The 24,305-nt window shown below is 42.0% G+C and overlaps 1 protein-coding gene across 2 annotated transcripts; it reads right to left on the bottom strand.

Moving 5' to 3' along the window:
- Positions 1–345: 345 nt before the first annotated feature.
- yme1l1a (YME1-like 1a) lies at positions 346–23,974 on the bottom strand. 2 transcript variants are annotated; one of them, XM_083778667.1, is made up of 18 exons: positions 23,789–23,974; positions 20,701–20,832; positions 19,113–19,284; positions 17,346–17,447; positions 17,147–17,253; positions 15,950–16,100; positions 15,027–15,134; positions 14,541–14,714; positions 13,534–13,686; positions 12,821–12,953; positions 12,186–12,248; positions 11,758–11,870; positions 10,791–10,946; positions 9,186–9,337; positions 6,200–6,326; positions 5,815–5,888; positions 3,958–4,044; positions 346–2,832 (listed from the first exon to the last, which is right to left on the bottom strand). In XM_083778667.1, the coding sequence occupies exons 1-18, from the start codon at positions 23,822–23,824 to the stop codon at positions 2,686–2,688; spliced, it is 2,187 nt and encodes a 728-aa protein (XP_083634793.1). In that variant the 5' UTR covers positions 23,825–23,974; the 3' UTR covers positions 346–2,685. The 2 variants fall into 2 exon arrangements, with proteins under 2 accessions (XP_083634793.1, XP_083634794.1); XM_083778668.1 differs by having other exon boundaries at positions 15,051–15,134.
- Positions 23,975–24,305: the final 331 nt, after the last annotated feature.

Here is a 24,305-nt window from a genome sequence, read left to right as displayed (position 1 = left end):
AAGATGGTGATCTAAAGCAAGGGTTCCCAAACGTTTTAGCTCAAGACCTACAAGAGAAATTAGAGGTCTCCCAAAATACAAGAGCACATTGGGATGCAACACGATATGAGTTTGTAGATCTTGTACAGTAGATAGATCTACAAGATCTACAAACTAGCATGAAAATAGATCTATTTTCACAACTAAAAAAAAAGATCCATGGAACAAAAGAAATTATTTTTTTCCCTTTCTTTTTTACTTACTCAGCTCTTTGTGATTTTGTCAATGCTAGATAAATGCACAGGAAATGCAGCTTTTTTTGTATATCAAGTCATGTAAAAAGAAATAAACTAAAATAAAGCATAATCATAGATCAACTTTTATTTAAGGTTCAACCGGGTCCATTTACAATTGAGCGTGAACCAAATCACACACTTAAGAGTATTTACATTTGCACTCATATACAAGTTACAGCAGAGTGATCGTGCAGAAAAACAAGCCTAACCCAATCAACCTCAGTCAGGCATGATGAGCCTGAGCCCCGTTTTAAAACAGCAATGCTCTTAGAAAGTTGGTGTTTGGTGGTTTCGTTTTTTCAGTTTGTAAAGTCTTGATTGTTTATTTTGTGTGGTAAAACATTTGTATGTTATTATGATATCCGTGTTGGAGCCCGAGGAAAGGGAGGGAGAATCTTACCTGACCTGACTCAAGCTGAGTCAGCCCAGCCGGTCTTTGGTCCAGGCAGAGAATCAAACCTCTAAATTCTGGGTTGAATTTAGAAAATGATATACGTGGGCTTACCACAAATTTGGAGGGACAAAAACAGCACATGAATAAATAGAAACTCTAGGAAAGGGTGCTTCTCTGAGCTAGGCCTGTCACAATTATTACATAATGGTCTAACTGCAAATGTTTGAGATAATCACAATTATTTGCATAATCGTCAATCGTTTCCATGTTGAGAAATTATTTCAACTATTTTTTGCCCTGTGCAATTTGAGATTACTAAGGCTAAAAGGCAAACAGAAAAACTTTTCAATGTTCAATGCAAAAAAACACAATTAAATCGTAATTATTTGTGTGACAATTAATCGTCAACTTAAATGTGTAATCGTGACAGCCCTACTCTCAGTGCATGTCTCCGCCAGGCCGGGTTGCCTACCGAGCAGAGTTTCACACAGCTCTGTCCAACGGTGCCGGAGATTAGCCGGCCACAGACACACTGACTGACCGACAGTCACACTGACTGACTCACAGATGGACGGACGGACAGGACTCCCTCTGGCCTCTGGCCGTGCAGCCCGGCACAGACAATGAGTACTCAAGCATTATGGTGGATGGAAATGAATGCTGTAAGGAAAACAGTGGTTTCCAACCAGTGGTCTTTGAGGGGGTCTACATAATTAGAAAATGTAGAAGAATTCTTATTTTTTATCACCGTTTGCCTGTTCTCTCTCTTAATGGTACCACATCAATACAGCATGGAATTGTGTACAAACTCTTCTATAAAGATAACCAAATATTCTGTAGTTTTGGGTCTGAGGCTAAATCTAATCAATGGTGGTCCATGGCTCAAATGCTAAATAAATAATGGGCCTTGATCTGAAAAGGGTTGAAAACCACTAAATTAAAAGAAACGGAACAATCCACAAGTGTTCAACAACAATCATGAATTTCACTGAGCTCTTTGATAAGAGTCCCATCTACGGTACATTCTACATGTAACTCTATGGTTCTACCATATAGGGCATAGCAGTGGTAGCCATTTTGTGGTGCCACGGATAGAAAAACGATTCATTTTCCCCACAGAGATTTCTGAAAATATTTATCTAAATGATTTTATTTTGAAAACAAGGGTAATTTATTCAATATTATATTATATAATACAATAAAATATTCAAATATTTTTGGACACATGGTAGCTTGGTTCCATGCATAAAATAATTAAGCTCTATGAGAAAAGAAATAATGGGGTTTCTATCTGTGGCACCACAAAATGGCCACCGCTGCTATGCCCTATTCAAGTCTATGTACACACATCTACAATGAATGCTTAGCTTAAATTAAATAAATCCAAGTTATGTAATAATTTGATCCGAAGAAAAAAAAAAGATTGTGCCTCATAAATTTGATAACATACCAAATCTGAGATTTTGTTAACGTACAAAATGTTCTACAGACAGCTGTTCACTGAAAACTGAACTATGTTCACAGAGGGGGTAAACTAAACTCCCTTGTGTCATATCCATTTATTGAATATAAATAAATAAACGGCACGTCTGCACTAAATGTACCCAAATAAAAATTAAAATTAGGAAATTGGTTGAAAACAAATGGTCGCACATATATAGAGGGTATGTGCATCATCATACGCAGAAGTTATGCAGGAACGCCTACAGAGTGGAAAAAAACTACTTTCTGGACAGCCCATACATCCAAACAAAACAGTCCTATCTGTTTATATTAAAGTTTAATACAATCAAACCGTGGCAAAGTGAGAACGTTGTTTAATAATTAAACAACGTTCTCACTTTGCCACTCACTTCATGCATGCGCATACCCTCTATTTTCTGTGCTCCATTTCGGTTATGAATACAAGAGGATACAGGGAAACAGAAAGGAGAAACTACAAGGCCCTCCAATCCATCGCACAGCTTGATTATACAAACAAAGAGTCTAAATTGTCTGGTCTGCTGACTGAGGAGTCTAGGTGGAAGCCTGCAGCGCCTTGCCCTCCAGAACCAACTTGATCTCTTTGGCGTTTAGAGTCTCGTAGGTGAGCAGGGCGTCAGCCAACGTCTTGTGCTCCTTACTGTACATTTTCAAGAGGTGTTTAGCGCGCTCATACGAGGCCTGCATGGAAGAAAAACATCCATTAATCACCCAGGATTAATTGGAATGGAAACATTTTCCAGGTAGGTGACTCTGCTCTAGGTCTGAGGATGTCAAAACAATGGTACAGTAGTTATTATTGTTAATGCTTTCTATTAAACTATTGGACTGTCAAGTAGGTTGCAGGGTAGCCTGGCTCCAGCCCTGAATCGCTAGTACCATTAATAAAACATGTCCTGGCCCAGGCCGTAGCGTAACGGTCTGGGCACCGGACTGGTAATCCAGTCGCAGTGTGCCGCGGGTTCGACTCCCGGACCCGACACGGCCTTTACTGCATGTCATCCCCCCATCTCTCTCCCGTTTCCTGTCAGCCTACTGTCTGTCCCTTCAAAAATCAATAAAAGGCGTAAGCCGCAAAAAAAATATCTTTAAAAAAATAAATAAAACATGTCCTGGCCCGGGCAGCTGGCGTAGCCGTCTGGGCACCTTGGCTGGTAATCCAGTCTGGCAGTGTGCCGCAGGTTCGACTCCCGATCCCGACGGCCTTTACTGCGTGTCACTCCCCCCCCCCCCCCCCCCCCCCATCTCTCTCCCCATTTCCTGTCAGCCTACTGTATACCTATCCCTCTATAAAAAAGAAAATAAAGGCGAAAGCCACAAAAATATTAATGTATATATATATGTCCTGAACTAAATGAGAATTCAGACGGAGTGTCAGGCTGCAGGGTACTGATAAGACAGTAATATAATGATCATGTAGATGGTAGTAATATAATCATGTAGATGGTAGTGTGTGTGTGTAGTTGTTGACTACTATATGCTGTAATAATTGGATGTTTTCTTTTTTTATTGTATGCAGTTAATGTTATGTTTGTAATGTGAGACTAAAAGTAAAGGTTTGCAAAACCAACGTTTTCTCCTCTCTGAAATAAAGCCATTTTAGTATGCAAATCTTGGGAATATTGGCTTGTGTGGCTTCAGTGACCATTGGGCTAAAGAATGGTTCAGAAGCTGTGTTCACGTTCACTCTTCCATTGGAAATAATAGACTCATAAAAAGGCGGCCAACTACTTCACACATACGGTAAACCTGAACCGGACATGGCATGTCTTTCATTCTTTTCGTCTTATCTTGGGGAAAGCTCACCTTCAGCAGAAACCTGATTTCCTGCTCGATGGCGGCTTGCGTCTCTGGGCTCTGCTTGGACAGGTCAGAGTAGGTCATGACACCAAGCTGCAAACAAACACAAATGAGGGTTAGAGTCCCATCGAGCTGCAACCAGACACAATCACATTTGTATACCGATATAACGTCTTGCTCAAGGACACTACAACATTACTTTGGGGGAGCCCGGGATCGAACTGGGAACCTTTCGGTTAAGTGGCCACTCTACCCTGAGCCACCCCCAATGAGAGTGAGAGTCCCATCAAAGGGAACAGTTAGATCTCGAGTCTTATGCAACTGCCACAAATGGTTACTGAGCACAAGAGAACAAAGACAGCTTCCAGGGAGCTATTTGAGAGACTAATAGCTACAGTGTTCCAACCTCTTAAGGCATAATTACATGTCGTGCTGACAATGGGCTCGACATTACAGGTTAAGTAGAGGGAACAGGGGTTGATGTTAGGATACTACGTACCATCTTCAAATAAATAGAAAAGAAACATAGGTAGATCCACTGGGTTGACACTAACGGTTGCCCGACTGCCCGTGGCAAGTATGCTTTCAGGTTGCCCGACGGGCAAGTGCATTCCGTCTTCGTTAAATATGATTGACTATTCATGAAGCACAATGCTACCTTTTATGCAACCATCAGTTGCACACATTCTGTATTTCACGGTGACTGTCGCCACTCGGCAGTTGACATACATTTGTTCTACACGCGAAAGTTTCACCTATCATTTTATAATGGAGGGATTACTTTTTGGGCAAGTGGTCATCAACTTTGGGCAAGAAGAACATGACCTATAATTGCACAACAGGTAAGTAAGTGTCTCTGAGACCTTATTGTCAACCCAATTGGTGTATGTCTAGTTGTAGTAGTGAAAATCTCTTCAGAACACATGAGTGAGAAAGGGATTATAGGGAGGTGGGAGCAAAGTCTGGAATGTGTGGCCTGCTCATAGAGACCATGAGATCCCTCAGCAGTAATTTGGCAGGGAGCTCTAGTCTCAGCCTCATTTTCACTATGCCCGATACTGCCTAAAATGCTGAATGATCTGTATTGGGGGAGTATGTCAGTCTATGCCATTCCGATACCGTGCAATTAATCGCATATACGTTATTTGCAGAGGATACATCAATTATTTTGCATTTGGGCCCAGTCCGTAGCGTAACGGTCTGGGCACCGGACTGGTGATCCAGTCGCGGTGTGCCGCGGGTTCGACTCCCGGACCCGACACGGCCTTTACCGCATGTCATCCCCCCATCTCTCTCCCGTTTCCTGTCAGCCTACTTTCTATCCCTTAAAAAATCAATAAAGGCGTAAGCCGCAAAAAAAATAATATCTTAAATTATTTTGCATTTGAATGCTTCAGTTGACGCTGCACTACTGATTTATACTCGTACTGTACCATTTATAAAAACAATATTTTACTAACTTGTAGTTGCACACTTTAACCATTATTAATTGAATGTTCGTTTATTCCTAGATCAGTGGTTCTCAACTTTTACATTCAAATGGAACCAATAGACCCCCAAGGAACCCACATTGAATTTTTTAAGGGTCTCCTATAAACAATTTACGCCATAATGTGCCTCATTACGTCATATTGTCTCTTCATTGTTAATGGCGTTTAATGTTTGTGTGTTGGCACCGTTTTACATCACCATTACATCACCTTATCAACATGAGTTAGACTTTAATATATTACCGCCCCTCACTTCACACGGGTGTGATTTTTTCATTACACACTGGTATCGGTTCTGTACTCCGTATAGAATCGGTATCGTGAAGAAAAACATGGTATGTACATCTCTCTAAAACAAATCCAAGTTGCATACCTTGTCACTCATTCCAAATCTGGTCACCATCAGCTTAGCTATTTTTGTTGCTCCGTCAAAGTCGCTGGATGCTCCTGGGAACATAAGTTGCATATTTGTTGTACATTTACACTGTACTACAATTTTGAGCTATTTTTACTTTACTGGAGCATTACCAATTTTCAACACTTTTACCAGCAACTCCACTACATCTCAGAGATAAATATTATAGTTTTACTCCACTAAAAGTACATTGTAGATTTTGATTATAATTTTCAAAACATATATTAGCCTTATATACATTTCGGCTATTTGAAAATAGCCAATCTACAAGCTCAAAATGTGTCACAATGTGATGCACTGTGAGCTTGTACATCTGTTATTTTAAAGATCCACCACTGCTTACCAGTGGTGATTTGGTCGTCTCCAAAAATTAGCTCTTCTGCCACACGGCCGCCCATGCTGACGTCCATTTGAGCCAAGAGCTGGGCTCGTGTCTCACTCCAGCGGTCATTCTCTGGGAGCATTGACACCTGTAGGGGAGATCATGGAGAAACACACAATAGCTTTGGGAATTGGGTACATGATGGACGGTATGCCTGCCATAATGGTCATAATAGAAAGGTTCATAGATTTTGAAAAATAGCCGATGTAAAAGCTTACAACTAGGCCTGTCAAAGTTAACGTGTTATTAACTAGTTAACCTAGGGCGCTTTCACACCGGACATGTTTGGTTCGTTTAAAACGAACCATGGTCCGCTTACCCCTTTGGTTCGGTTGGTGTGAACGTGCATACGAACTCTGGTGCGGATCAAAGAAACGAACCATGCTCCGCAAAAAAAGGCCGGACTCGGTTCGCTTCCAAACGAACCACGGTGCGGTTCGTTACTGGTGTGAATGCATTCGGACTTTATAGAGGACCAAATACAGGACGATAGCCAAAATAGCCGTCGGGCGTCGGCAGTTGTGAGGCTGCATTAATAAATAGTTATAAAAGCATGTATTGATATGACAGCTGACAGTCTGATTTTAATAGTAGACACATACAGTATATGTCGAGGCGCAGCGCAAATGTAATGGCAGCGTACGAGGTTCACATGCGCAAAATGTACAAGTTATCGACATGGAATGGTGTATATTATGGTAGCCTACACGATGTAAGCTTGTAGATCTGTTTATTTTAAGCATGCGCAAGTTATGGCATGCAAGTTATGACAAAGCATGCGATGCATGAGTCTCTTTCAACTCTTGTCCCCTCCTTTTCTTTCTGTGTGTGTGTGTGTGTGTGTGTGTGTGGGCGTGCGCACATGAGGGGGAGAGACCTATATATTTATATGGGAGAGACGCAGAGACAGAGAAATATTTAAAATCATCCATGTCGCGCAGGCCGCACGTATAGAGAAAAAGCAAATGTTAAATAAGCTATACACAGCCAGGTGGTCCCAAATGATTAATTGATTGCATCACTATAGCAAAAGACGTAAAACTAGGTCAACTCAATTAGCTGCAGCGGAGCTGTTCTGACTGAAGCTCAATAACCACTTACTGACCACCTTCAAGTTTAAACCATAAGATGACATGGAAATGCCCGCCGATTTGATGCGCAGAAATAACATATATCTAATCGGGTTAAGGTGCACACATGGAAGAAAAGTCATTTTTATCGGGGATACTTGTTGTAGGCTATATAGTCTCCGTGAATTGTATGAATGAGCAGCAAGCACATTGTTCAAACACCTGCTCCTCTGTTCATCTGTTGCTCTTATTTGGCTAATAAAATAATTAATAAGAATGAATGCAATAGCAAGTTGTTGCTGTCTGTTCTCTTCTCTCTGTGTGACTGAAGGTTGCCCCAAAATTTGTAGACAGTGATTTCCCCTCATGTTCTTTTTCCCCTCACCATTTGGTTCGCTTAACATGTCCACGTGTAATTTGTTTACATATTTGGTACGCTTTACAAAGTCCAGTGTGAACACCAAACAGACCAAAATCAAAATGCAAATATTTGGTCCTTGGTCCTTGAGCCGGATCTTCTAAGCGAACTTTGGGTGTGAAAGCGCCCTTACAATCCTCTTAACAGCACTATTTTCTTTGACGCGCGATTAACGCACTGAAGTTTGACAGAATGGTTGAGAGACACATGTGAAATTGTGAATGCAGGCAGTCAGTGAGCCCCGCCTCTCCCCCCCCCCTCCTCTCTCGCTCTCTCTCTCTCTCTCGTCTAGCCTGTGCGCACTGGGCTGGGGGAGTTGAGCTGTGAGCAGTGCACTCGTCTGAATGCCTCCTTTTGGACTCCTTTGGACCCGTTATTAATTAATTTGCTCCACAATGTGTTAGATCAGAATCTGGCATTGGGCAAAAGCAAAACTCTGGCCGTTTTGGTTGACAAATATAGCAGTCAGACCATGCTAATACTAAAGCTAATGTTGACAGCATGATTGCGCGTCCTTGCAGGAGAGAGAGAGGCAGGGAAGGGGGCCTCTCGTCTGGAAGTGTGTGTGAGTGTGAGAGAGAGACTGTGTGTGTGTGTGTGTGTGTGTGTGTTGAGTTGAGTTGATGATTTTGTTTCCCTCTTCCATGGCATTTGCAATAAAGCAAGCATTCTCCCATATTGATAAGAGTATTTCAAACTTGAAAGGAGTGGTTCTGAACCAGTGGTGCGGGGACCACCAGTGGTCCCTGAGGGTGGCCCGCAGCTAAATGATGAGAGTTGGTAACCAAATGAACCCTTGTAAATCTTTAACTCTTGATAGTGTAAAATGAAACCAAGTGTGTCCATTTTGTTAAATTTTACACTCAAGAGTTGAATAATTGTTAAACAGCTGCATTAATTACTAAAGTTAATTTAAGTCTACACAATTAGAAAAACATGTTATTTTGATCAACATGGCCTGTTATCTCTCGTAATGGTACCATTGGCCAACATCAATACAGTTCTTTAGTTTGGGTCTGAGAGGCTAAATGTCATCAAATGGTGGTCCGTGGCTCAAATGCAGAATAAATAATGGGCCTTGATATGAAAAATCTTGAAAACCACTGATTTAAGGTATATTTAGAACGGATAAAAAATATGCGATTAATTTGCGATTAATCACAGTTAACTATGGACAATCATGCGATTAATCAGATTAAATATTATAATCTTTTGACAGCCCTACTTACAACATGTGCTTTGTGAGCTTGTGGATCAGCTAGCTATTTCCACTATTTTGTAACATATTTTGAGTATATAATATGAAATATGGCCTATTTAGGCCATAATAAAAAACAATTGCTGCTTTTGCCTTTTATTTATTTATTTTATAGAGGGATAGGGTGACAGTAGGCTGACAGGAAATGGGGAGAGAGATAAAATAAATAATACTAATTAAAAGATGGGTAAATGTACTTACGTGGCCAAGAGTCGGACCTCTAGGCATGATAGTGGCTTTATTGATTGGCATTGCATCTTTGGTGTAGTAGGCAACGATGGCATGGCCAGACTCATGGTAGGCTGTGATGGTCTTATTCTTCACGTCAATCTCCACACTCCTCCTCTCAGGGCCTAGAGACAAGGACACAAAGGATAAGGAATAATTAACCCATTTCTGTTAGTGGCTCTCAAACATTTTCATGTCAAGGAGTTGTCCCACAATTATATATATATTTTGGCCGCCGAACCAATCTCAAAATATGTTGTTCCAGGGACCCCCAGAAGCAAAGATTTGAGTTACAAATGTTCGCATAAAAAAAATATATATATATATACACACACACACACACACACACACACACACACACAGGTATACATATATATATTCAGAGATTTACAAAAAAAATCCAGATTTTTCAAAAATAGCTACATCTATGCTATGAGCTTGAATTATTATGTGCTATTCTTTTACAGACAAAGTTTCAAATAATGGTTAAACTGGTTAAAAGCTCAAGTGACATGGACGCTTTCCAGGTCTTAAAACTAACTTACTAATAATCAATGCCAAGAACAGAAAGAAGGTCGACCAAAGGCGTTAATCTAGCTGAACCCTGAGAACTCTCCTGGTCACAGGAATTAATTCGAGTGACACCACAAATTCATTGACCTGACATTCTCCCTGCCTACACAGTCTCATCTAGCCCAATTTGACCCGAGCTCGATTCTACAAATGTCTTCTAAATGATGACAGTTTTCTGAAAACCCCATCTTTCTATATCAGTGGTTCTGAACTTTTTACATGTCAAGGACCCCCAGATTTATCTGTATTTGGCCACTGACACCCATCTGAAAATATGTTGTTCCAACTTCCAGGTACCCCCCCAGAATGCTATAAACACCAAAAGGGGTTCCCGCCCAGAATGGGCTAGAGTTCATTCCATAGTTAATCTGTCTGGTGCATGGATTAAAGCTAAATTAAATCTCACAACTGAAAACGTTGTATTCACCATGTCTTAATGTGCGATTTGTGAAAGTGTAACACTAATTATCCCTAAACAATTTAAACAATGTCAAAATATGATGTTTTAGTTATATTGTTCCTGCTGTTCTACATACTGCCAACGAGGTACAGAAATAACCGATTGAGGATTTAACCTTTGCTTTTATGAAATATCCGAGACCAATAGGGCTTATGGAAGATGCTTCTGAATCTGAACATATTGCTAGTCTGACCGACCACTTCAAATGCTCTAATCTTAAGGAAAACTTTAACTCCAGACTAAAATAACATACAGGCTAATTTTCCTACTTATATTGATCCCAAATGGCCTTGCCATGGGGTCTACAAGCTTGCAACACATTGCGAGCTTGTAGATAGAATAGTGCAACACTGTGCAACATGAAGACAAGACATGTTGGCTTCCTTCTATGGAATCCAAATAATTTAAATCAGTCATGGGAACTTTAATCCATCCATGCTCATGTGATGCTTTAAAGTAGTAGTAGAGAGTGTGTGTGTGTGTGTGTGTGTGTGTGTGTGTGTGTGTGTGTGTGTGTGTGTGTGCAGGGCCCTGTCTCTATTCACCCATGAGGATCTTGTCCTTGGCAAACTCCAGGTCCCACATTGTGACCATCTCCTTCTCGTCCACAGCTGCCTTCAGGGCTGCCTGGTTGACCAGGTTCTCCAGCTCCGCCCCAGAGAATCCCACTGTGCCCCGGGCGATGATCCCAGCCTCCACGGCTTGGGAAAGAGGGGAGGGGGGGACAGATTTAAGATGTTACCAGGGCTTTGAAACAGTGAGGGCTTTCACGTGACGGGAACAATAAGGTTCTGTCCACTGTGTGTGAATATATTTTTGCAATTATGTTAGCTTAGAAGGCACTTGTCTGACTAACTGATGCTTAGGTGCTGCAGAGGGTGGTGAAAAACAAACGCCCAGAACATCACCCACAGCAGTCTTCCTTCTTTTGAGGATATCTACGTCAGCAGGTGCAAGAGCAGTGCGTCCCGCATTAAGGAGGACCCCACTCACCCGGCGCATAAACTGTTCCACCCACTCCCTTCAGCTAAGAGGCTGCGGTGAATCAAAGCCGGAACTGAAAGGCTCAAATGCAGCTTCTGCACAGAAGTTAGACTGATGAACGGCCAATATATGCACATACTTTGGCTGTTCTGCCTTGCTGTGCTGTTATGAGTTGGGTGTGTGGGGTTCTGAGGTTATTATTCTATGAGGTTAGGCATAGTATTTGTGAGATTAGGTGCCGTTATACAGAATATGCTGCCATGCTATCTTCTTTTGATAAATGCTGGCTGGTACTTTATTGCTGGTCCCGAGTTTCACGTGCAATCATGTAAATGACAAATAAAGTGAACTTTGAAAATGAAATTTTGTCTGGAAAATGAAAATGAGTGACTATGGGTTACACTGCCAGTAATGATTGTCATCGTCATCATTCGACAATTTAATTTGACCACGATACATTTACCGGTAGTTCAAATCCTACACGCTTATAAATCATGTTCTCAAGTGTACTTTTCCATTGTAACCTACCAGGGTCTACTTTGATCTTGGACAGGTACCAGTTGAGAATTTCCGTGCGGCCTTTCACATCGGGCCTGGGGACTGTCACCTGCATGTCAAACCTCCCAGGCCTTATCAGAGCGCTGCAACGTAAAGCAGATGTAGATGTTCAGACACGTGTGTCCTGACATTTGTGACATGGGAATGGTATTCACACTGGTTTTTTAGAGCATCTCTATTTGACTCTATTTTAAGTCAAATGTAATTTTTGGTCATCCATCACAGCAAAAGGCTCCTAGTTTATCCGAAGAAAACTCAACCCTACCTTACTGTCAACTCTAAACTAGAGTTTACATTCAGTTCCATTCAGGTACAGCGTGAGATGACAATTTTAAATAAATGTCAAATTTCAATCCATTATCAACATCACATCTTGCATCCAAAGAAAGTAAACATACTTATCCAAAGCCTCTGCGAAGTTTGTAGCACCAATAACGATGACACCCTCATTAGGTTTGAACCTGTAAAAGACAAAGCATTCCTTTCATCAGTATTTCATCATATCCACACTGTCTGAGTTACAAATCATAATGTTCCCCATCCTCTATAGCAGTGGTTCTCAAAATCTTTTGTGCCAAGGACCCCCAAATTGATACAAATTAACTTGCAGACCCCGCAATTTGAAAATATATGTCAGAGACCCCCATGTGTGGCTCTAGAAAGGACCTGCAGTTTGACAGTTTGACCCTGGACCCCCCCCTCCACACACCCACAAGGGTCCATTTGCTTAACTATCAATGATTTTGCTGGGGACCTCCTGGACGCCACTCAAGGACCCCACTCTGGTCCCTTTTCCACCAAAATAACTTTGGTTCTAGAACTGGTTCCGTTCTAGATTCTTGGAAACGTAGTGCTTTCACGGAACCGCCAGTAGGAACACTGGTTCAAAATTAGGCAGGAAAAAGGAACCGAAACGGTTCAACCCTGGTGAAAAAGGGGCCTCTGAGAACCACTGCTCTCTAGATGTTAGGGCGGGTCTACAGGGTGACCCTGCAATCACGAGCCCATTCACAGTGAATAGCCGCCAACTAACCCGTCCATCTCTGCCAACAGCTGGTTGATGGTTTGCCTGGAGTACGGGTGCATTGGCGACTCAATCCTCTTGCCTCCAACACTGTCCAGTTCATCAATGAATATCACACAGGGAGCATTTGCTTTTGCCTCTTCTGTAAAGCACAAAAAGAATAGGCGTGATAGTGTGATATCATCCACCATTTTGATATGCTTTAATATTGGACACTGTTCAAACAAAATGTTTATTGCGGTGAAGGATCACAATATTAGTCCTTGTTTGACACAATGCCATGTGCATTGCTGTTCTTTTAAAGCCATCAACAGATTAGTTTTGGCGTTTACATATTGGTGTTTTCAATCTATTCCCAGGCCTTTTAATCAAATAATTTGTAAAACGACATTCATAATGATCAGGCGTTGACACAAACGTGACTGCCCGTGGTAAGTATATAAAACATTCGGGCAAGAAGTAGAGTTTGCTTTCAGTTTGCACGACCGGCAAGTGTGTTTGAGTGGGGCAGTTGCACTCATTCCGTTTTATCGATTGGATTTAATATTAATTTGTTGCTTCATTCTAATGTGGAATGCGTGATACCTTTGATGTGAGTTTCAAGCATGCAAGTAGTAAGTGAAAAAATAAATACAAAATAAATGTGTTGAAATGAACGGTAATTCACGTCAACCCCAATAATGCCCCTCCACTCCAACAACAGACAAGCAAGACAAACTCACTGAAGAGGTTCCTGATGCGGCTAGCGCCAACGCCCACGAACATCTCGTCAAACTCGGACCCAGAGGCGTAGTAGAAAGGCACGTCGGCCTCCCCGGCCACCGCTCTCGCCAGGAGGGTCTTCCCTGTGCCTGGTGGGCCGATCAGCAGGATCCCTGAAGAACACCACAATGGAGGAAACAATTAGCAGGAATCTTCTTCTTTTTACTTTTGGAACAATAATGAAAAAAAAGGATTTCTGAAAACTTAGTTTAAGATTTAGAAGGCATTTTAAAAGGCCTAAATGGGTTGGGGGAAAAAAACTAGTATGGAGTGCAGGGCAGTGGTTCTCATATGCATCTCAAACATTGTTATTGCCAGGGACCCCCAGAAGCAAAGATTGAGATGGTGTTGTACTGTACTTGTGCTGTACGACAGTGGCTCAGGGGTAGAGTTTGCGGATGGTAACTGCAAGGTCGCCAGTTCGAACCCGGGCTCCCCCAGAGTTACCGTCAAAGTGTCCTTGAGCAAGACACTGAACCCTTAATTGCTCCTGATGTGCTGGTTAGTGCATTGCATGGTTTCCGCTGCCATCGGTGTGTGAATGGAATGCACAATCTATGTAATGCGCCTTGGATAAAGGCGCTATATAAATGCACCATTTACCATTTACTGTACAAGCCCTCATCCCTGGCCTTTGTGTGTGTGTGTTAGGCTGTGCATTAGTGACACTTGGTGGTGAACAAATGCTATAACGCTATTCTCGTGATCGGACAGACCCAGCCACCCAGCCAGGTATATATATTATATATATATATAATATATATATTCAAAGATTTGCATACATTTTCACGATCTTTCAAAAATAGATTGTGGTGTAGGTATAGTAAAGATGATTGGTCCACGGCCAAATACATATCATTTTGGGGGTCCTTCGCACAAAAAAGGTTTGAGCACTAATGATTTAGAAGGAATCTGCCTGAGGTTAAAATGGGTTAAAGAAAGATTTTGGTAAAGCCACACTACCTACCTTTAGGTAACTTTCCACCCAACACAGTGAATTTCTGGGGATTCCTGAGAAACTCCACGACCTCTTGAAGTTCGTTCTTCGCTTCATCCACTCCTTTGACATGATCAAATGTCACATTCTTCACCTGGACGGGGTCCATGGCAGAGTCCAACCCGGACGTGGTCCGGAACCTTACTGCAGAGATCCAACAGAAACAGAACCCATTCAAAAGGAATGCATTTCTATGTTTTCCGGAACCTTACTGCTGCAGAGATCCAACAGAAACAGAACCCATTCAAAGGAATGCATTTCTATGTTTTCCGGAACCTTACTGCAGAGATCCGGGGGAAGCCCGCATAAACAATGGGGGGCGAGTGCGTTTTTGGCGAGCGTTCTGGTTACCTCCAAAACCACCAAGTAAACTAAGCTCTCATCTCATCAAGGTGTGCAAGCAGGGTAATGGAAGTGACTAGTGTGCTAAAAGAACAAATGAAAATGGACACAAACCAGCATCAGAAAAGGAGCCTTTACCCGAGAGGAACGGGGTTTTGTACAGGCCGTACATGCCGATGAGGAGGAGGGCTAACAGCACCAGTCTGGTTCTTCTCTGGGAGTCTGTCGACACAGGGTACAAACCAAGGTTAGTGCAAATAGACTTGGCACAATATTTGATAATATCGAATACCACAAGTGCTATGGTTATGAGTCCTTTTTGAAAGCTGTAGATGTACTTGGGCCTGAGGTCACGTGGCCCCTGGCATCTGACACAAAATCACACGCATATATTGGAAGAAATGACATGGTTGATTATATCTAACCTTCATATTTTACAATCACTTATGATACTTACAATAGGCCTAATAGCCATTAGTTTATGTTACAGGCGAGCCTATCTTGTTATGATTCAGTAGCCTTTGGAGCAGCCACACACTATAACTATGATTTCTGTCCTGTGCTCTTGGCAGAACTACTGTACCACTGCCATGAGTGTTTTCTGTACTTCTCCCCATGTACATAAAGCATAACCATCAACACCTACAATATTGTCTTGACTCCAATTTGCCTCATCGATTGCTGATTAATCCAGAATTCCATGACAGTAGGCACTGACATTTTGTATCACATGTGTCTTGATAAACATTATACAATATAGAAATATTGAACAATTCCAGGTGAGCAGTGTGTGGGTTTTTTTTTTTACATGGGTATATTTTATAGGAGATATGACTTCTAGCACTACAGAGAGAACACACATACCAGCTTCAATGCAGTGCTGCCACCCAGTGACAAAATGCTGCAACTGCTAATGATATAAGTTACGAAATTGTGGCCTACACTTTGGCTAATCAAGCCGATGTCAAGGGCAGTGCACACAAAGTGCACTGCCTTGTGACGGGGCGAATGGAAGTGGCAGGGCAGCAGGCACATACCGTGGGTTCTTTGGGTGAAGACCTGAGACCTCATGAAGCCCTCGGTGAAACCGCTCTTGAACGCGTCCTGCTGGTTGTCTGGAAGGTTCTTCTGTTTCACCACCTGGTCCAGTGTCTGTGCCTCTGGTCCCTTTTCCCTCATGAGCAATCCCTGAGAGGCAGAGGAAATATGAAATCATGGGAACAGATCATAAAAAAGAAACAGGTGTCTCTGTGCAAAAGAGACAGAAAGAAGAGCGATTGGGTCTCAATAGGACATCAGCGCATTCAGCAGGAGTCCTCATCATGTCAGAACATGACTGAAAGGAGTTAACTAGATTCCATGAAAAATGTTGTTAGGCTAAATCCTAATCTGAGATTTGTGAAAAGAGCGCAGGGTTCATCATAGGGTTTTCAGGAAGATTAAACATTATTAGTTTAGTTTGACCACTTCAAATACTCTTTCATCTTAAAATAAATAACCGGAAATAGGTTATCTACAACCTTACAACACGTAAGATGGTAGATAACCTCATTTCAGTGCATGACATACTTAGACGAAATGCAGACAAGTCCAAATGACAGAAATCAGTCATGGCGACCGATTCCCTCAACACTTTTGTGGCTTCCATGTGTTAAAACCACTTTTCTACAATTCCATCACCTACCATAAAAATCACACACGTGTGAACTGAGTGGTGCAATTCCCCCCCCCCCCCCCCCCCCCCTCTCTCTCTCTCTATCTCTCTCTCTCATTAGAGTCACTACCTCTCTCACTCTCTCTCATTAGAGTCACTACCCCTCTCACTGTTTCTGGCGCCCCCTACTGCTATTTTTAAGTCACATACTCATGCTCACACAGACACACAAACAAGTACGAGACAGACACACACACAGACACACAAACACATACGAGGACATTGCAAGCTGGTTGTAGGAGTGGTTGCACCACTCAAAAATTGCTATAGAACAAGCAGCGTTTAATAAACATAATGATATAGATACACAACTAACTACTTTATTTTTTTTGGATAAATTGATCTTACTACAGCATCAAAAGTTAGTAGCAGATCAAGTTTGAAGCTTGTAGATCTGAAAAGTAACAGTGTTGGACATTTCTACCCGACAGCAATAATATTCCGAACCATTTCCACACTGTTGGAAGGAACGGTCAAGGCGAGAGAGAAGCACACATAGGTGAGTAGCGAACAAACAGACCTTCAGGAAGGTTGGTGTGTGGGCCTCTGTCTCTGCTGGACCGTCATAAGCAGACTCCAATCGTCTGCTCCGCCTCAGTGTTTTGAATCCTCGATGCTGGACCCATACTGGACCCAAAAAGGACAAAACGTCAAACATCTCTAAAAGCCTATGCAATACTACGTACAGTAACATGCATGTGCTTGGTGCAAATTCTTACCAGGCAAGTACTGTAGCTCTGAGCAGACAGCTTTCAGTGCACTATGGTGTTCTCTGTGAAATAGCGGTGAGCCAAATACACCCAGTCTTCTGTGAGAATACCCTATGAAATAAATACATTTTGAAATAAACAACTATATTTTAATAATGTTCAATCTCTATAGGCTACCCATAATGCAAAAGAAAATAGGCTTTTGAGTCACTAACCAGGAAAACATAGTGTCATTTTAGATTTTTATTTTTATGGCTATTCAATAACAGCAGATCGTGTCGCGATGCAAGCTTTTATTTCTAATTGAAAAAGTGTGAGAACTACTGATTTAGAAGGCATTTTAAAAAAATCGGCCTTGGGTTAATATGTCACACTAAAAAGGTCTAGTCTAGTCTGTTGGTACATCCTCCCGGTGGGGACTCCTCACTGGCAGGTGAGTCCGTAGGATATTACAACAGCAGTGACAACAAAGAAATGTGTGTGTGGGGAGGAATCATTTGGCATAAAAAGCTAAAATAAAATAATAATAAATAAGGGAAAAAAACATGTCCAGTTTCCTGCAGTGTGGTCACTTGTAGCTCAGTTGGTACTAGGGCTGGGTGCAATAACCGCAAAAATGTGGAACGCCTTACCAACTGTCATTAAGACATGTAAATCCCTTGACTCCACCCACCCCCACCCACCCCTTTCCCCCCTCACTGTATAAGTTTTTCCCCCTTTTTACCTCCTTTATGATGATTTCCTCTTTTTGGCTTTATAGAAATGCATAGTGTACAAATTACAAAATGATATGATGAATTGAAAATGGTGGACCATCTTGTAAACAAGTGTAATGCTTTATGGCAGGGGTATTCAATTAGAATAGGCCGGGGGCCACAACTGTAGAATGATTGTGTGTGGGGGGCCGCAGTGTGCGAGCGAAGCGCGGAAATGTGTGGGTTCTCAAAATGCTTTTTGTGCTTAAACACGAAGATTTATGTATATTTCCGCACAGTAATGAGCAGGATATTATGTCTAAACAGGTATATGCTACCTTAGAATAGATGTAGGCCTAGACCTATTTGACAGTGCATAAACAGCATTGCTTTGACATTAACGACCATCAGCTGGACGGACACACACACACACACACACACACACACACACACACACACACACACACACACACACACACACACACACACACACACACACACACACACACACACACACACACACACACACGACCACGACCACCAATGACACAAGTAAGATGCGCAAACGCGGGAAGCGAACGCAGCTCGTGTGTGTGTGTGTGTGCTACAGCTGCGCCCTGTGTGTGTGTGTGTGCTACAGCTGCGCCCTCTGGTGGCGGGCGGGTGGTGTAACAGCGGGACAGACAGACAGACACACAGACACACAGACACACAGACATTCAGCCCTTGCTGTCATAGTAAGTGGCTCACTGCGTTCGCAATCATCGTTAGGCAGATTGTTTTTTAAACAAGATTTATTTACGTGAGAATAGTTTATCAGACTATAAAGATCAGATCATAGAGCAGTGATTCCCAAAGTGGGGTTCGGGGTCCGGGGACCCCCAGGGTCCTTGAGGCCAGGGGGTCCCCAGGGAAATGATGGTTTGGAACCAAATGGACCCTTATGGGTCTGTAACTCTGAGAATGGAACCAAATGGACCCTAACAGGGTTTATTATCGTGAGAAAGGGGGGGGGGGGGTTATTACCGCCCCAGCCCTAGTTGGTACCACAGCTTTCCAAAAAAGGTTCTTCTCCTCTTACCATGTTTGTTCTGGAAGAAGGTGTCTGCTGAGACATGGGTGGTCCTCCACGGTGAGGGTGGGACGGGACAGGGTTCCTCTGGTCCCAGTGTGGGCAGCAACCTGCTGACCAGCTCATCAAGCTGGCCCACTTTCAGCTCGGACAACCCCAGCTCCTTCAGGCTCACAGTGGGCTGGAAGAAGATGCATGTGATTTGTGAAACAGCATTAAAAAAAAGCCTCCAGAACACACTGGCACCGTGTTTCCCTAAACTATGTAAAGTTAGGATTATGATTTTTTGGGGGGGAGTTTTGGTCAAATTGTTCCTGCTGGTCTACAACCAGTTGACGAAATTGAACATTCCAAGACCAGGGTTCAAGGTTGTCTTTATTTGTCTCCCTGAGGAGAAATTCGTCTTGGAGACATCCTCATGATCTAAGGCTTAGATTATGAGGATGTCTACCCCCCCCGAATCTATCTATGTCCAGGTGGTTTGGCAACCTAACTGTTAAATACAAATCTCAAATTAGCAAATATGGCTTAGAATCTAACCTGGACATAGATAGATTCTATACTAGCCCTGTAAAAGGTCGACTCCGAAAAGCCTAGTGGCTGTATTTTGCGTGTCTTAAGTACCAGGTCTTATTACTTAACTTAAGACCTGGAGGCGTGATCAATGCCACTTGGCTATTCTGAGTGGCTAAAGAGCATTGACCACGCCTCCAGGTCTTGAGACAAGCTCGGAATATTGTATCTGACCCCTTGCATGTGTTGTACAGAGAGTACGAGCTAATGCCATCCGGTAGGAGGTATAGAACTCCACGGTGTGTGTATAATAGATTTAAACACTCTTTTGTTCCCCTGTAAATCAAAATGCTCAATCAGAGATTGCCGAATGCACTTTACTGACTCAGAGATTCAGGGATTGCCAAAAGCACTTTATTGACTAGTTGCACTTTATCAAGGGAATGTGTGCAATATCTCTGTTTTGTGTATGTTGGGAGTTTCATGGTGTTTTTTCCTTTTCGTATGTGAACGTGTCTGGTATTTGTATGCAGCTGTGACTCTGTCTCCAAGACAAATTACTCCCAAGGGAGACAAATAAAGACAACCTTGAACCTTATAATACTCTAATATTAAAATAACTAATAACCAAAAAATAGCCTGGGGACTTCAGGAGAGACAATCCAAATAAAATACTGGAGCACTCGAGTGGTCTACACATATTTATGATTTTGCAACACATGGAGACGTTCCACTCTCCAAGACCTAAAGAGCATTGTAATGAGCTGGCAGGAAGCAAAGGCCCAGGCCCAGAAGAAAGTGAGATAGAGAGCCCTGGTAACACCATATGCCCCTCAACGGGGTAAAGACGATTAGGTCAAGTAAGCCAGTATGATCATTATTATTAAAGCACATTGAATTGCCTTGTTGTTGAAATGCGCTATACAAATAAACCAGCTTCATTCATCTTTGTTGACTCTGTAATCTGCATATGGCTCATCATATATTAAATAAATACTAGCAAGGGGGAAAAAAGCTAAATTTCTTCAGAAAAACTATAGTGAATTAAAAAACACTGCATTTGTTTCCAAGTGTTACGCCCTACCTCGTTGAGCAGAGGATTGTGTTCAGAGGTGAAGTCCTTCTGCAGACTCTGGACTGAGGCAGAGGCTGCAGAGTTGACTGAACTCTTCAAGGAATGGAGGGCATTGATGAGCTGGGTGAGGGCCACTGTCATCTGGGAACATAACATCACACAGGTGGACAAAGATATGAAATATTAATGCAAACTGACACAATGTTGATAGATGAGTTCAACAATATGTGTCACACCACAGGTTTATATGTGTACAAATGTGGGTGGAAATATTTGTATACAAGCTTCATGTGCAAGGAGGGGGCACCACGTTGGAACTCTTTTCCTATGGATCTAAAGCTAGAGACAGATGGTAATGTGGCTAGCTGCGACAGAGCAGATCAGAGGCAGGAACATAGGGACGCGCAGCTAGCTACTGTCAGTGCGCGAGGCGGTACAATGGGATGTCAATAAGGAAGTAATGAAGAGAGAATTTCAGAGCTGCCAAAACAGTCAAACACAGATTAAAGATACTTAATGGCTTTTAAGTGACATTTAGCCTGGGTCAGATGGCACGGGACCGGGTTCCGAGCGGTCAGTGACATCGAAAGGTTCTTACGACTAATGACAACTGATATAGAGCATAGCATTTTGATTCATAAAGTTCTTGACAATATAACACATTCCAGTTTTAGACCATTTCAGCCTAATATCTCTCTTTTTTGTGTGTGTGTGTGTGTGTCATCACTGTTAATATTTTTTTTGTACTATACTACTTTACTATGTAAATAAAGCCAGGTATTGGAGCGGGCCTCATAGAACTAGAATGCCTGTGATCATTTAATTATACTTCGTAAATTTTCATGTATCACAGGCATAGATCGCTTGCATGATTTCTGGTAGAACTTTAACATGTGCGGCATAAATGTGATAAATGCTCCGTTTGTACTCACCCATTAAATAATTCCAAAGACGTGGAGTGAAATATGGTCCTCTAGTTTTATATCCATGTGAAAGTTCTGGCACAAAACGCGTATTTAGTGAATTATCTTCACTTTCAAGAGATGCACACGGACGCCTTTCTCTCCGGCGAGAGGGGCCCGGAAAGATCGATGAACTGATTTTAGATACTTCCTGTTGTTTACCGAAGACGTCATCACAAATTGACCAAGGAAACACAAAAGTTTGGGTCACACAATTGGCAGGTGCTTTGCGATAGGTGCTGGGTAATTAATCACACCACCTGCCAATTGTGTGACCGCAAACTTTTGTGTTTCCCATGTCAATTGGTGATGACGTCTGCGGTAAACAGGACGTATTTGTAAAATCAGTTCATCGATTGTTCCAGCCCCCCTCGCCCGGAGAGAAATATGTCCGTGTGCATCTCTTGAAAAAGTGGAGATAATTGACTAAATACACGTTTTGTGCCAGAACTTTCACATGGATATAACACTAGAGGACCATTTTTCACACCACGTCTTTGGATTTTTTTTTTTTTTTTTTTTTAAGATATTTTTTTGCGGCTTACGCCTTTTATTGATTTTTGAAGGGACAGACAGTAGGCTGACAGGAAACGGGAGAGAGATGGGGGGATGACATGCAATAAAGGCCGTGTCGGGTCCGGGAGTCGAACCCGCGGCACACTGCGACTGGATTACCAGTCCGGTGCCCAGACCGTTACGCTACGGCCTGGGCCATCTTTGGAATTATTTAATGGGTGAGTACAAACGGAGCATTCATCACATTTAGGCCACGTATGTTAAAGTTCTACTAGCCCTACAAGTCAGAACCCAATGCTACTGAAGTTTCTGACATTTTTGAGACCCAGATAGCATGGGGTCCTATTCCACCTCCACCCTGCCACAGGGTACGCACACATAATTAAACATAAATACCTTCGGATATGTCCTTCTGCGCTCTTTGAGGGCTTTTGTTCGTTTGAGTGTGTGAACTATAAGTACCTATAAATACCGCTGCGAATATCTCCTGTGGCGCGGAAGCCGTTAAGTATTTCTATTCTTTGTTTGACCGATTTGGTCGCTTTGATTCTTCTCTTCCTTCCTTATTTATCGACACCTCATTGTACCGCCTATCTGGCTAGCTAGTGGCTATAGCTATGACAGAGCAGATCAGAGGCAGGAACGTAGCCTTGCACAAGCCAACCGCACATCGGGAGGCGGTACAATTACAATAAACGGTAAATAAACAAGAAGAATCAAAGCGACCAAATCTGTCAAACAAAGTACTTAAATATATACTTATATATATATATATATATACTTAAAATACTTAACGGCTTCCGAGGCACAGGAGAATTCGCAGCGGTATGTATAGGTACTTATAGTTGACACATTCAGAATAACTCAAACGAAAAGAAGCCGTCAAACGGCAGACACGACGTATCCGACGATATTTATGTCCGCGTTCTATCATTTCAATATGAAAACACAGATACGCACAGGGACCCCGCGGGTAGCCCGGTTCGGCACGAATCGATTGGGCTGACCCAGGGGGTTCCGAGAGGGGCTAAAGTTCTACCAGAAATCAAGGAGGCCTTTCTATGGCTCTGTATGTGAAATACTGTACATACTGTATGTAACAACAAGAGCCGTTCTAGGGCTACGGGCCTCATAGACATGACAGTGTTATCCAATGTTTCTGTGCTCTGCATTTACATGCAGACAAACAGTATGTCCTTCCAATAAGGTTATGTAACTTGAGCACTATGATAATGACTGGATATGCGCCCTTTAATTTCTACCAGCCTTGATGTTACCATGTACAACTAGATATACGTACACAATCCTCTCACTTTACATTGAATGTATTGCTATGGTATAGCAGCACAATGATGCCATCGTTAAACAACTGTATTATTGTTACAGTGACGAGGCCTGAGCCCTGACGCCGGCCGGGTATCATTGGCCGCTAACTTCCGTTACAAATAATAAACAATATACAATATACAACACATTTGATAATAGTTGTACATAGTTTTGACATTATTGTCACCAAAACGAAACAATAGTTCAGATTTTTAACAAAAACGCGAGGAAGCTGTAAGGTTATGAATACTAAAAACATATCAGTTGAATTAGCATCGTCACATTGTTATTACCTGCTGTGGTTGGAACGTGGTTGAAAATGAAAACATTATTATTCCAAAAATATGATAAATGAAAAATGAACTTTGAGGGTTGGTTTATGTGGGAGTAGACCCTCAGAATAATGTCCTCTCTCTCTCAGAGCTCCGTCCTTGTTTTGTTTTCCTCTTGTCACACAATTTATTTCAGACAGAATGCAAATGGCCTCCCTGGAAGAAAGGTCAACTAGCCTACAAAATGACGTCAATTGAATGACTACCACCGGGTCAAAGTTGCATCATAAATCCGGAGCCTTTTCTTTCTTTCTTTCTTTCTTTCTTTCTTTCTTTTATTTTTCCATTTTTATATTTTCTAGTAACTGCTGTTTGTACTGTTATTTTGTGATTTGTAATGTTTATATTGCATCATTACATATTTTTGGATAGCTATTTTAATATTATGTATTATTATTATTATGTACATAATTGTAGGTTCATTTATCCAAATCTGATCAAACTATATCAATCATAAAAAACATGTTGGACATAATTA

This window comes from Protomyctophum parallelum (genome assembly GCF_964188405.1).
Source record: "Protomyctophum parallelum genome assembly, chromosome: 12".
Classification (NCBI taxonomy): domain Eukaryota; kingdom Metazoa; phylum Chordata; class Actinopteri; order Myctophiformes; family Myctophidae; genus Protomyctophum; species Protomyctophum parallelum.
This window is presented reverse-complemented; position numbering and strand designations above follow the sequence as displayed.